The sequence below is a fragment of the Setaria italica genome, chromosome I, assembly GCF_000263155.2.
Source record: "Setaria italica strain Yugu1 chromosome I, Setaria_italica_v2.0, whole genome shotgun sequence".
Classification (NCBI taxonomy): domain Eukaryota; kingdom Viridiplantae; phylum Streptophyta; class Magnoliopsida; order Poales; family Poaceae; genus Setaria; species Setaria italica.
Window position 1 is genome coordinate 738,292 of NC_028450.1, and position 14,721 is coordinate 753,012.

At 44.7% G+C, this 14,721-nt stretch overlaps 1 protein-coding gene and 1 pseudogene across 1 annotated transcript; one reads left to right on the forward strand and one right to left on the reverse strand.

The window, feature by feature from the left end:
- Positions 1-501: 501 nt before the first annotated feature.
- LOC101786614 lies at positions 502-1,295 on the forward strand (annotated as a pseudogene).
- A 7,497-nt stretch (positions 1,296-8,792) lies between these two features.
- LOC101752465 (probable WRKY transcription factor 27) lies at positions 8,793-10,875 on the reverse strand. The gene is made up of 3 exons (XM_004951190.3): positions 10,160-10,875; positions 9,959-10,072; positions 8,793-9,848 (listed from the first exon to the last, which is right to left on the reverse strand). The coding sequence occupies exons 1-3, from the start codon at positions 10,636-10,638 to the stop codon at positions 9,305-9,307; spliced, it is 1,137 nt and encodes a 378-aa protein (XP_004951247.1). The 5' UTR covers positions 10,639-10,875; the 3' UTR covers positions 8,793-9,304.
- Positions 10,876-14,721: the final 3,846 nt, after the last annotated feature.

A 14,721-nucleotide genomic window follows, 5' to 3' on the forward strand; every position in this document is an offset into this window, starting at 1 on the left:
TTCCTTTGAAAACACAAGTGAAAATTGTGATGGCATGTTGTGCACTTCATAACTGGATCTTAGAGGATGGTCCTGATGAGTATGTGTATGATGATGTTGTTTGGTACACAACATTGCCTCGAAGCGCAAGAAACCGCAGTGATATGCACAAGGAGAATGTGGCATGGGCAAATAAAAAAGATGAGATGGCTCAAAAAATGTGGGAAGATAAAGTAGGAGCAGATGTAGCTTTGGATGAATAAATTATGTATGAAACATATGATGTTTCTTACTGTTAGTTTCCTATTGATTTACTTCTATGTATGAACCACATGAATGTGACCCTCCTTATCGATTTACTTCTATGTACGAACCATATGAGTGTGATCCTTCCTTATCAATTTACTTCTTTATCTGACTTATATGAGTGTTACGCTTTATATGATCTTTCTTGTTGTACTATTTTTTATTGATTTATTCCATATGATTTTGATTAAATATCTCATGTGATGGGAAACAACCATGACCAAGGGAAAAGAGAAGGGTGATGATTTTGCATCCTCTCGTGAGAGGTCCCGGAACTGGTACGAGGATCAGAGCAAATACATGCTAGAGTGGTATATTGAGTACCTGAAAAAAATAGCACAAAGGATTCAAGATCCACAACACATATTGTGTGCTGATGCTTTAAACAAGAAGTTTGTTATGGGGGTGACTGTTGGTCAAGTGGACCGTTATTACAGGTACCACAAAGAAAATTGGGGGTATATTTCCAAAGCATTGAGGAAGAGTGGCAATACATTTGACCATACCAGATGCTTGGTGATTATCTCAGAATCTAAAAAGCCACTGCAAAATGTAAGTATTTTTCACTAGGTTTAAATATATGAACCAGTTTACAATCTAAACTGCATATAGTAATTTCACTAGTCTAAACCAAATGCAGGATAGAGAAAGATGTCTGCTCTCTAAGCCCATCAAGTTCTACAATGAGATGGAAGAGTTATTCAGAGGATCTAGTGCTGATGGTTCTTTGGCTATGGATCAGAACACATGCATGGATACTAGTGATGGTTCAAATAGTGATGATTCAATAGAATTACTTGATCTGAACTGCTACACACAACTTGAAGACATACTTGATGAGAATTCTGACACTTTGCCAACTCCAACTAGGCACGCAACTGTTGATAACAGCTCTTCCAGCACTAGTCGAGCTAGTAAGAAGTGTCCAAGAGGCATGAAGTCACCAACTAAGAAACCAAAAAACAAGAGTCATTTTGCACAATCCACTGATGCAATCACTACTACAATGAAATCACTTCGAGAGACACTTGATGGCACTGCTCCTCCCCAAATGCTATAGCTTACTGATCCTCATGCAGCCTTAGGGCAGAAACTAGAGGAAATCTCGTTGACACCTGAACAGAGGTTTCTTGTCAGTGAGCATTTGTCTTCCAAGGAGAACAAAGGTATGCGTGGCTGGTTGTGCAATGCAAGTGCTGCTACTTTACATGCTTGGGTGTTCAAGTTCTTATGTCAGAAAGAAGGCATTAACCTGTGAAGTTTAACTTGTGAAGGTGGCTGTTTTCTAAATATATTGCGATGGACTTCGGAACTTTTAGTTGACTGCGTGCTTATTTTGGCTATATGTAGCGATGAATGATGGCTAAATGTGTATGTACAGTTGGTTGCGTGCTCATTTTGGATCTGTGCAGCAATGAATGTTGTTTAGATGTGTATATAGGGGGTGTTTGGATCTTTAGTCCGGACTAAAATAGGGGGTGTTTGGATCTTTAGTCCGGACTAAAATTCATATCACATCGAATATTCGGAGGCTAATTAGGAGGACCAAACATAAGCTAATTATAAAACTAATTACACAGATGGAAGCTAATTTCCGAGATGAATCTATTAAACCTAATTAATCCATCATTAGCACATGTTTACTGTAGCACCACATTGTCAAATCATGAACTAATTAGGTTTAATAGATTCATCTCATAAATTAGCCTCCATCTGTGCAATTGGTTTTGTAATTAGTCTATGTTTAATACTCCTAATTAGTATCTAAATATTCGATGTGACAGGAATTTTAGGAGGTCCTAAATAAACAAACGGGGCCATTTGGCTGTTGATTTTGTAATTTGAGATAGAATGCTAGTTTCACTGGACTTATTTAAAAACTTATGCACTTGGTCTTGAACATCCTGGAATGGTACTGTTTCATTGAACATCAAGCTTGTCTTTTATGCTTGAAATATTGTTCAGAAATTGGTGGTAATCCCGTTCAATCAATCAACGCGTGGTGATGGATCAGTCACTTTAATTACCACCCGCTGACTGATTAGTACCGGAGTTAATTAACAAGATAATTGTTGGCAGCGCCTTTCTCTCTCTCTCTTCCCGACTCGCACGGACGCGACGCGACGCGACAGTGCGACACCAGACAAGGACGAATGGATGAGTGGAGCCCGGCCCCGGCAGCAGGGTCTCGCCCACGGCCCGCCTACCCGGCAAGTCCACACCACACACACACCCACATGGGCGGCCCCGCCCGAACCCAAACCGTGTTGACCTTTGCGGTTGCAGGGGCCACCGCACCGCGCTGCTCCGGGACAAAAGACAGCGTCTCGTCTCGTCTCGTCTCTACTCTCTACTACTGCTACACGGGGAGGAAGGGCGAAATGCCTGGTCGTACGCAGCCAAATCCACAGGCCTGCCAATGCCACCCACCTTTCTCCCTTCTGGAACGGATGTCGGCTGTATAGAAAATTTTGAATCGGTCTGCTCTTCACCTTAACCTTTTCTCTCCGTACCGCCTATCATGACTTTCTTTGCTTTTTCCACGGTTTTCTTAATAATGTGAAACGCTGCACATACTGGAATAGAACGAGTTGCAACGAACTCATTGAGAAAGTATCCCTTAGTATAGTACAGTCGAAACCCACAACCATGAGTATGATTGCGTGGCAAAGAGGAATTGGCACAATGCAAAAGGAAATGGCAGCTCTGCCTTGCCAACTCACTAGGACGGATGACATCAACTCCGGCAGTAAGGAACTGTCGGGGCCAATAGGATAAACTGCCAGGTTTGTATTTTCCTGATAGCCAACTGTCGGGAATTCCCTCTCGGCATTGCTGTGTCGGTAACGATGAACCAATCGTTGCAAAAAGCGAAGGAATTTGGGCCAATCCTTGCATCATCAGAACAAGTTGAATCAGCGAGGATAACTTGCAGTCCTTTGTGTTTCTTCCGCTTGAGATTATCATCATCCATTAGAAGAAATGAGTCGTGGGAGTCTAGGACGAGTCAACGGGAGCAGATCAGATTATCAGGGCACCTCGATAGAAGACAATAGTAATTGAGGATCGACTTGGCAAACACAAAACTTGAATGAGCTAGGTACAGAGGAATATAGGTCACAAACATATTAATGATGATAATTTGAAGAAAACGGATATTTGTTGGCAAGGATACTTGAATGAGTTAAATGATTTTTTGTGCTTCAGAACTTTTTCATCATAAGTATGTTCTATGTAGAAAAAGATATTGATAATCAATATTAATTTAAGTTCGCTTACGTTTTACATTTATTTTCGGTTTCTTTATTATCTTCACTAGCGCACTAGCAATGTTCACTAACAACACTATTGCAATGCAGTTTACAAGTTCCATCTATTGCGCATTAACGTGGCGCTGGTCACATACCTGACAGTTCTATCGGATCATATATGGTTTACCTCAACAGAACTATTAGATATTCGTCACCCAACGGTCCAGTCACGGGCTATTTTCTTTAGAATGACAGGGCTCTCGTAAATCGATACGGGTGTTGGGGCAACCGTAGATAGCGTAATGACTCACATCCAAAAATTAGGTGACGAGGTCGTGCAAGAGCCGAAGTGCAATCTATTGGCTGTCGGATTTAGTGCCCGGCAGTTCACCAGGGTTACCTAGATGGTAAATTTGTAAGCAGAGGAGATCGTAAGATTAAGAACCCGAATGGTAACACAAGGGCGCAAGGTTTAGATAGGTTCGGCCCCCGGAGAGTAATACCATACGTCCTGTATTCTGGTGGATTGTATTGTTGCTATGGGATGCAAAGAGTTGATGTATGTTACCCTCAGGGGGCGCCCCTAACCGCCTTATATAGGCTGACAATCTAGGGTTACAATCGGATAGGATCTAATCCTAATTGGTTGTTACATGGAAGTCGAACTACAACAAGTATCCCGTGATATCCGAGCAGAATCCATTCACCCGGCCTCCGGACTTGTGCTCCACATATCTTCATACCTTGGCCCGCACGGCATGGTCGGGCGGGTCCACTTGTCAGGGCCGACCAGTATCTTGGTCTGTGGAGACCCGTGGGTACCCTTATCCCTCAAGCTCCCGAACGATATGGAGTCGAACAGGAACTTGAAAGATTCACAACGAAGCTTGTAATGTACTCAGCTGAAGGTGCGGTGTCGTCATAGTGATGGAGAGGCTGCGCAGTGCTCAAAAAAGAAGAAAAAATTGAAACTTCCACATGCGTGTGACTGAATGCGCATGGTTATGCGACTACCGAGCTCCAGGATGTCTGACAACCTGTAGATCGAAGGGAAGCACATGAAGAGCGCCGCAAGATGCACTCCATATAGAGTAGCCCCCGAGCATTGAAGCGATTAAAGTAATCAGTCCAATGATCAAGAAATGATGTATTGTTTTCGTAGCAAAACGAATCTAAATATAGCGCTCAGCCCCCGAGCGCGAGGACCGGTGGAGCCGCGGAGGCACGCCGACCTGAGATAGGCACCTAGCCCCCAAGTGCGAGGATTGGCGGAGCCACGGAGGGAGGCACACCAATCTGAAATAGGCACCCAGCCCCCAGGCGCGACGACTAGCGGAGCTAAGGAGGCATGCCGACCTGAAATAGACGCCCAGCCCCTAGGCACGACGACTGGCGAAGCCAAGGAGGCACGCCGACCTGAAACAAGCGCGAGGACTGGCGGAGCCACGGAGGCACGCTGACCTGAAATAGGCGCCCAGCCCTCGGGCGCGACGACTGGCGCATCTAAGGAGGCACGCTAACCTGAAATAGACGCGTAGCCCCTGGGCGCGACGACTAGTGGAGCCAAGGAGGCACGCCGACCAAAGTAAGGTGCCCAACCCCTAAGCCTGGGAGCCGACTAAGTCGCACAAGTACACCAAGTCACATTCCGTCCCAAACCAGAGAGGTCGGCTGGGCAACGGGAGGTATGCTGAGTCGTCTGTGGTGCCCAGTCCCCGAGCTTGGGAGGCGGCCAAGGCACGAAAGCACGCCGAGTCACCTCCTGCCCTTAGCCAGAGAGGTCGGCTGGGCAACAGGAGGCACGCTGAGTAGTTTCAGAGCTGTAAAAGGACAATACAAAGATTATGTAGCATAATATAGAGCATTTAATAATTGAATAACTCGGAGTTTTATTCGGCATAGAAGAAAATTGTTGCGCATCCTGCTCTTGTAGGCCATGTAATTTCCCCGAGTAGTTAGCCTGTTATGTTTAATCACCTAGTCTTGCTTAGCCAACAGTCTGCTGAGAGTGGATCTTGAGCTTGTAAACGGGGTATCACAGGATGAGTCGAGGCTTCATGGATTAAAGGATGCGCTACTCGAGTATTTTAGCAACTGTTAAGAGAGACGGACAAGCCGCAAAGCAGTTGAAACTATGCGGGAAAGCGAGAGCGTGCGTTGGGCACTTGTAGGGCGCAGCCCCCGATTACCCATTTAGTGGACGGACCAAGCTGTATATGCAGTCGGGGCGTGATCAAGGTGGTCGGCGAAAGTCACGGAGACATAGAGAAGCCGATGCGTGAAGGTGTACAAAGATGTACGGAAGCCGTAAAATATTTAATTGAAAATAAGACTTAGCTTGATTTGTAGCTGAGTTGGAGAGTCAGCGTCGTGCCCGAGAGGGCAGCCATCGATGAACAATTATTGATGAAGCTAGTGTCGAGTCGAAGTGGAAATCAGTGGTGCTGGCTACGAGGGCAGCGGTGCGTGGTGCTGTTGTTGCGGCATGTACAGATCGGAAAAAGATCAAAATATGTGATTAGCTTGATAATTCGCAATCGACAGCATGCACCCTCATCCGCCATAGAACGCAGATGTTGATCCCGTGATTAGATCGAAGGGCATGGGTGGGTGGGCTTCATGTTGTTGGGGAAGATGACGCTGGGACGAGATGCCATCGAGCTTGCTGGGGAGGATCTCACGATCACCCCTACCTGGCGCGCCAACTGTCGGATTTTTAGTGACTGGCAGTCCACCAGGGGGTTACCCAGGTGGTAAATTTGTAGGCTGGGGAGATCGCAAGACCAAGAGCTCGAATGGTAACACAAGAACGTAAGGTTTAGACAGGTTCGAGCCTCCGAAGAGCAATACCCTACATTCTGTGTTCTGATGGATTGTATTGCTGGTATGAGATGCGAAGAGTTGATGTATGTTACCCTTGGGGGGCGCTCCTGGCCGCTTGATATAGGATGACGATCTAAGGTTACAATCGGATAGGATCTAATCCTAGTCGGTTGTTACATGAAAAGCAATTTGATTCAGACTACAACAAGTATCCCGTGATATCCAAGCAGAATCTGTTCGCCCGACCTCCGAACTTGTGCTCCACATATCTTTATGCCTTGGCCCACACGATATGATCGGGCGGGCCCACTTGTCAGGGCCGACCAGGATAGGCCTCCGAACTTGTGCTCCATGTCTCTTCATGCCTTGGCCCGCACGACATGGTCGGGCGGGTCCACTTGTCAGGACCGACCAGTATCCTGATCGGTGGGGATCCATGGATACCCTTATCCCTCCGTGGCTATCAAAGCTCTCTTGGAGCTCTCACAGCTGACCAAGGCTGTTTTCTAGGTTTGTTGTCTATTGGTGCAACACCCCCTCTTTGGGAAGATAACGGTTCAGAGTACATTCACTTTCGCATGAGATTATGGGTTTTGATTCTCCTGTTAGAACTACATCGTGGAAGCATTAAGGGTGAGAACCATTCCTGAGGAGCATGGATGCATGTTCAAAATTTAATATGTTAGTACAACAATATCCTCAATCAACCAGTGGGGACATATGCCCTCCCATATTGTACTATTAGTAATGCATATTAGCCTTGAAAAGCGCTTGTGGGGAACATTTATTTTATTTAAAAAATACAATAGTCAATGGATCATGGTTAAAACAATTACATGAATTTAATTATGCAATATTTTCCATAAACAATATATATTATCCTCATTTTAAACAATTTTATTTTCTATTAATATTCTAAAAAGTTGTTCCCTAACTTTATCTGCTATGGTTGCGAAAAAAAGACAATGCTACATTTTCTTTTTAAATTTTGTTCTTAGAGAAATTTTAAGAGTGCTTGAAAAAAAATAAGAGCTATCCATTCGGCGAAATCGAACGGTGGAAACAAAAGAAGTATCATGAAGTACCAAAAGAGAAGTACCAAAAAGTACCAATTTGGTGGGACCAAGTAGCAAAAATAGTGAGAAATTACTATGATGACCTTTTAATTATGTGTAAATCTATTTAATTCTTTTCTCTAAGAAGAATAAGAAATGAAAGTACCTTGAAGTACCACTGGTCCTTTAATAGCATTGTAGCAAAGCTCTTATTCTTAATAATGATTTAAAAATGAGCCCAAGTGCCAACAATACAGTCGCATGATCATAACATAGCTATATGTGAACATGAATATCAATACATGCTAATTAAGAATATTGCCAAATAAATTTAGTAAGTTCGCACAAGTGATTTTTTTTAAACCAGGTCATAGTGCTACTACCATTGCAATGACTAAGAAGATGCATATTGAACTCAAGAGCAAGTACATTGCTGCACTTCAGCGGTCTTACATGTCGTCTCATGCAGTACCACATATGATTTTTACTGATGTGGAGGAGAGAGGGTGAGGAAAGAGAAAGATGTCGTTATATCGCGAAACAACCGCCTCATAGGCTAGATTTTAGAACTATGATATAAATACTCCACCATGCAACTCATAATATTTTTTTCTAGCATTTTTTTCTATGCACAAATTAAGGAAATAGAATTACTATGAGACAACTTAAAAAGACAACCCATTGTACATATTGTTTGTTAAGTCATCTTAAAATTACAGGTCAATGCATTAGACTGTCTATCAGACAACATCAATATACTTGCCCTTAGCAGGACTATCAACGGTCAAGAATTCAGCAAGCCAAACTGAATCAAGAAGAGAGTGAACTGTGGAACCAAACCAATGATTGAACACTTAACAAAAAAAAATAAACGATCAAAAGGCTCACGGCCGAACACTGCAAGAATCAGGGGTAATCAATTTTAAATATGTCACAAGGCATTTCACTTGGCTCGTGAACAATTTTTAGGGCATTTCACTAAGTTCACATTTTCAATCATTAGATTCCAGCCCCACTCATTGCTTGTTGCAGTGTGTGACACTGTAGGGAGTAGGTTTATTCATGTGGCCTGTGGGTGGTCCTAACAATATCTCCCCAACTTTTCCTTGACCTCTCTCCAAAGCTCTCATGGAATCCATGGGAACACAGCACCCCTCTGTCCTCCCCTCGAAAAAGTCAGAGGAGATAGAAACAAAACCAAGAGAAAAAATAGCACTAAACCCCTTGACCTTTTCTCATCCCCCACTGCAGCAAGCATCCAAAAGCAGCCAGCAGCATTCACACACACCATACAAACAGATCCGTCCATCATCAGAGGGGCAAGGAACCATCAAAAAGGCAAAGATAGATGGAGGTTTCATTCTTGAGAACAACAAAAGCGATCAAATTTGCCACTAAATTAAAGAGTTCTCATCTCCCTTCAAGCTTACACAAGAAAAGAAGCTACTACAAGCAGGAAGAAAAGTTGTTGAGCAGGGAAAGGAAGAACCAAGAAGAGCCACCCAAACACAACATCCACTTTTTCTTTCATTTTTGCACTCCTTTTTGTTGGTTCATCATCTACCACTTTCTATTTACAAATGCAAAAAAACCAGACACCTAAGGGAAAAGAGATACAAAGTCCCAACCATACCTAAAAAAAGAGCAGAAAAGGAACAAAATGCAAAGATGGTGTTGTTCTGATCAGTGAAGAACTGCTAGAAGGTGGGTAATGGATCAAGCTCTGTACTGGTCTGGGATGACTACTGATGCTAGAACTACTACTAGTATCATTATGCTGCTACAACGGATCGATTAGGATCAGATGCTATCTTCTCCTCTCTTCTCTTCCCTCGATTTCTTTCATCTACAAGGACGGCACATCATTGTCTCTTCATCAAGAACAAGAAGTCAGTTCCCGGCGCCGGCTGCTCCTGTGGCTGGCTCGCCGGCGGTGGTGGGGGCCGGCACCCAGGGGAAGCTCAGGAAGGGCTCGTCGCCAATGTCGAAGAGCGAGGATCTCGGCTCTAGCGGTGCCGCGTCGTCGCCGTCGGTGAGGAACAGCAGCTCGTCCTCGCCGGCCATCTCCATGTCCTCCACCATCAGCTCGTCCTCCTCGTCGTCCTCCTCCTCCATGGACGGCGTGCGCAGTGGCGTCGTAGGGGAGAGCCCCGCGGCCGACGTGGACGTCGGACTCGGGCTCGGCTGCTGGTGCTGGTCCTGCGCGTCGCCGGCGCCGGCGCCGCCCACCACCACGGATGGCGGCGGCGGCTGCGGCGCGGCCGAGGAGGGGAACTTGTGGCGGGTGGTCCCGGCGAGCGAGTTGCGGTGGGTGGGCGCCGCGTGGTTGTGTTCGCCGGTGTAGGTGAGGATGAAGGTGTTGGGGTCCGAGCGGCTGCGCTCCACCTGCTTCCGCGCCGCGCACCCTTTGGAGCTGCTGCACCGGTAGTAGCCCCTGTTCAAGAAACCGAGCAAAGCCGGTGAGATCAGGATGCTCCGACGCTGGCGGCCGCCATGGCCAGTCTCTCGTTACAAGAAGCTAACGGAGAAGGGGATTCGGCTGACCTTGGGTAGGGAGAGCCCTTGATAGGCTTCTGGCCGTACTTGCGCCACGCCCACACGTCCGAAGACGAGCCGTCCGCCGGAACGTGGCAGACCACCTTCTTCACCTGGTTCTTCCTGGAGTGCATGGAAACAGCCAGCGTTAGCAAAGAAAGCAAAGAACCGCTGCCATTTCCGTGCGGAGAAGCACTCAGGGACGCGTACCTTCTCTTGGATCTTGGCACTCCGCCGGGCACCGGCCGCCCGCTCGGCTGCGCCCTCGTCAGAGCAGAAGCCGGAGCAGCGGCGGCGCGCACCTGAGGTGGCGGCGCGTCCACCGCTGCCACCACCGGTGGCTGCTGCTGCTGCTGTTGTGTTGGCGGAGGAGGCGGCGGCGTTGGCGTTGGCAGAGTCGGCTGAGGCAGGGGAGGGTGGGCGGCTAACAGGGCCATGAGGAGCTCGTCGCCGTCCTGCCCGCCGCCAGCAAAGAGGTCCGGGAAGCGCCACCCGGCATCTGCCTCCGGCTCCTTGGCAGGCTCCGGCGCCGGCGCCGGCGCTGGCTTCTCCTTCTGCGGCTGCGGCGGCGGAAGCAGGAACGCCGCGAAGGGGTTGTCAGGTTGCCGCGGCGGGGAGAGGCGGCGGCGGCAGCCCAGGCGCACGACGGTGTCCAGATCCCAGTTGTCGAAGTAGCGGTCCTCCTCCATTGGCGCGGACGCGGAGTGGTTGGGTTCTTGGCGCTGGAGGAGACGGGGGGGAGGAGGAGATAAGGCGGAGGCGCTGACTTTTGCTAGTTTATTGATTGTTGTGGAAGGGGGAGGAGACTATGGGCGGAGTAAAAGGAGAGAGAGAGTGGTGGGCAAAGGCATTGGATCCTGTCCTAAAAAGGGGTGAGGGCTACTGGTCTATGCTGTGGGTTTTTTTTTCTTTTCTTTCTTGGGGCTTGGAGTTTTATAGAGGGTGGGGCGCAGGCAGGCCTGCAGGGCAGGGTGGCCCCACTTGACTTTGTGAAATGTCAAAGCGGTGAGAGGATTCAAAAGGGGGGAAACAGAAAACAGGAGGCTAGTAAATGGGAACTAGCAGGTTTTTCTGGCCAAAAATATCTCTTATTTGCTTAAAGTACGTGTGCATAATTGACTATAACGAGATATGGGTACGGAAATGTGCAATCTTTTAGCTACGATTGACACTTGAGGATGGTCTCCATTAAGATTTTCATTACTAGTTGTTAACATTGCAATAGATTTGTGTCGGGTGTATTTGCCCATGGTTTATAATACCATAATATATTGTATAAAAGCTTGTGCTGACACGTTTGGGTATCTTTCGACAATGATTTATAAATTAGGATGGAGTGAATTCAAAATTCAGTTACTATCTGTCGCCAAAATATCTCTTATTTTATTAGAACACGTATTTATAATCGGCTCTAACAGGATATTGCATAAGTCAATTTGGAATCTTATAGCTATGATTTATAGATGAGGATGGCCTCTATTAATTTTTTTCATTACCGGTTAACATTTGAATAGATTCTGTCTGCACTATTTGCCCGTGGTTTTGAAATACAAAAATCTTTTTGCTACTCACATCAATATGGTATATATATGACTCTTTATTGCATTGAATTGAAATTAAGATGGAATGTATTCGCGCTTCTATTAGTTTTTGTTCCCAAAATATATCTTATTAGATATATTCGCACTTATAGTCAGTTCTAAAAAGATATATGTATGCCGATCTGCAATATTTTATCCGTGGTTTATTCTAAAGGATGACTTCTATCAAAACTTTTCTTCTTGGTTGACATTTTGAATAGATGCTTTATGATTGTGCCTGCAATATTATTATCAGAATTTGTAAAATAACCTAAGATTGTATCAAAAATCTTTTGCAGCTTGTTGATGGCTAGGTAGGATATGCATACATATCTCTGTAGCTATGATTTATGAATTAGGATGTACTGTATTCAAATTTGCATTACTATTTGTGGCCAAAATGCCTCTTGTATGATTAAGATGCAAACGTATAGTTGATTCTAACAAGATATGCATACACCAATATGCAATATTCTAGCCACGATTATACTAAAGGATGGCCTAAAACTTTCATTACTAGTTGTCATTTGACTATACATGTAATATCTCTTATATAATTTCAGTACGCATTTATACTCTGTTGTTATAAGATATGTGTGTATCTACTTACAGTATTTTAGCTATGATTTATACCGCATGATGACCTATGTTAAAACTTTAGTTGCTTCTTGATGTTTGAATATATATGCTTACAGTTACTCTGGTGGCCACGATTTCCCTCCATCCCAAATTATAAGTCATTCCAAGAATCTTGGAGAGTCAAAGCACCTCAAGTTTGACCAAAATTATAAAGATTTATGACATCAAATAGGTATACTATGAAAATATAATTGATGAAGAATCTAATGATACTTAGATGACATCATTATCATATAAATTTGGTCAAACTTGAGGTGCTTTGACTCTCCAAGATTCTTGGAATGACTTATAATTTGGGATGGATGAGTAGTTTATAGGTTCTGTTCGACATTTTGTAGGTTGTTCACGGCTAGATAGGATATATGTGTACGCAGTCTTATGCGATTTTTTTTTTGCAATGATGTATAGATATTTAATTTTTTTTCCATTGCTAATTGATGCTTGAATATGATATGACTAGTGTGTCTATGCAATATGTAGCCATTGTATCCACATTATTCATGTTCCCACTCAACACTATACATGTATATGTTATGTGCTGTATATTTGGCAATAAAGTTAGCATTGCACTGGATTGTATTAAAGTTAAATCAGCCACTTGGGGAGCATATGCATACATATTTGTCTATAATGGATACAAATTAAACATATATTTTTCTGGTTGATGATGAACGATATATAGATAGATAGATAGATAGGCCCCTCGTGGCCATTTCCTTCTCAAAATCATGATAAACACACAATTGAGTGCGCCTGTTGTTCAGTTTGGTTAGTGCACATTTAGATGGTGTTTGGATCCATCTGTGTAAGTAGTTTTATAATTAACTCATATTTAGTCCTTCTAATTAGCCTCCAAATATTCGATGTGACACGAACTAAACTTTAGCTACAGGATCCAAACACCCTCTCATGTTCACACTGTAAATTGAAACAGCATGATATGTATTAGTAGAAAGGGTCAACCATTGCACGCTTGTTATTATCTGTGTACAGTCCATGCATTCAAAATCCACCGGCCATGTGCTCAATAATACCGTATTTAAAATCACACACACTCCAATTAACAATATTATAACAACACGAAGTGCTTTTAAAAAGAGCTGATGACATACTGCGGTTTTGAATAAATTAAACGGTGACGTGGACTTTGCCTGACAGTTTTTCACTTTCTTTTGCGCAAGTCAAACCCCAATTGCATCCTGCAGCGGTTCACGTCCGTATGAACAAGCAACGGAAACGGAGTTCCGAAGGCACAGTGTACACCTCCAGCAGTTCACGTCTTGACCAGCTCGTCGATCGCTCCTCTCACGAGTCCAGGTCCAGTCCATTCGCATCGCAGCCGACTAGGCTCTGCCACCGCACGAATCTTGACGGAGAACAATCCCAGTCTCCCAGCTGGCAGCGGCAGTAAATTGGGGGCTCCGTACTTTCGGACGGGCCTTTGACTTTTCGATAGGGACACGTGGGCTCCGTACCGTGGGGCCCGTCGCTCAGAGACACAGGGGACGACCTGGGAGGGCGACGACCTCGAGCGGGGGAGGGAGGGGGCGTTGCAAAAGTCGCGCCGTTTGACCGGTTCCTCCGGTTGAGCCCCGCGCCCACTTGGCGGCCGTCGCGTGAGCGCGTGGAGGAGGAGGAGGACCACCGCTTCCCCACGCGTCGGCGCGTAGCGCCCCTGGCACTGACCGCTGGGCCCGGCATGTCGGCTGGGCGCCTCGGCTGACGTCGGCCTGGCGTCGCGGCTCGTTGCGAACTTGGACGGCCGCGTGTCTCATCCGGCCGGGTTTTCCGGGTTCAGTTCCGGGAGAGAGGACCGAGGATGTTCACGAAGATTTGGTCGAGTTTTTGTTTCATGTTTGGGAAAAAGATTTGCTCACGTTCTTTTTCAAAATATAAAACGGACTTGTCGTGGATATAGTATTCACCTACGTTGTTAATCACTGCTCCATTTGTTCCAAATTACTATTCATTTTGATTTTTCTAGATACATAACTTTTGTTACGTATATAGTAATATTCGTTTTAATTTTTCTAGATACATCACTTATTCTATGTATGTAGACATATAATTATATTTAGGTGTATATCAAAAGTATGTACTTAGAAAAAACTAAAACGAATAGTAATTGGGACGGAGGGAGGGAGTAGGTTATATATTTTATAAATGATCCCGTTTATTGACAGTGGTTAAAATCACTTTGGTAGCATATGTCGCTACACTATTTTTTTTCAAAAACGGTTACCAACTATGCCTCCTAATACTTTTATGCAAATTGAGGTTCAATTTGTTTCTTTAGGATTACTTAAATCTATACTATTACACTGTACATACACAGACTATTTACCTTATTATCCTTGTTTGGAATAGAATTCAATAATTGAGCTACATCAATATTTATCATTAGAATCAATTGAAAATACAATCAAAATGATTGTGTTATCTACCAGGCAATTTAGTCCAATGCTATAATAAGGTTACCTCTGCCATTCATACCACAGTCCCAGTGAAATTGTGTTGAAAAATATGCCTTTTCATTTTGCTAGAATTTAAGAG

Excerpts from the sequence above, each read along its gene's own strand:
- LOC101752465 (XM_004951190.3), bottom strand. The coding sequence starts at position 10,638 with ATGGAGGAGGACCGCTACTTCGACAACTGGGATCTGGACACCGTCGTG. Across the intron at positions 10,073-10,159 it reads GTGCCAAGATCCAAGAGAAG|GAAGAACCAGGTGAAGAAGG; the intron begins GTACGCGTCCCT and ends CATGCACTCCAG. Across the intron at positions 9,849-9,958 it reads AAGGGCTCTCCCTACCCAAG|GGGCTACTACCGGTGCAGCA; the intron begins GTCAGCCGAATC and ends TTTCTTGAACAG.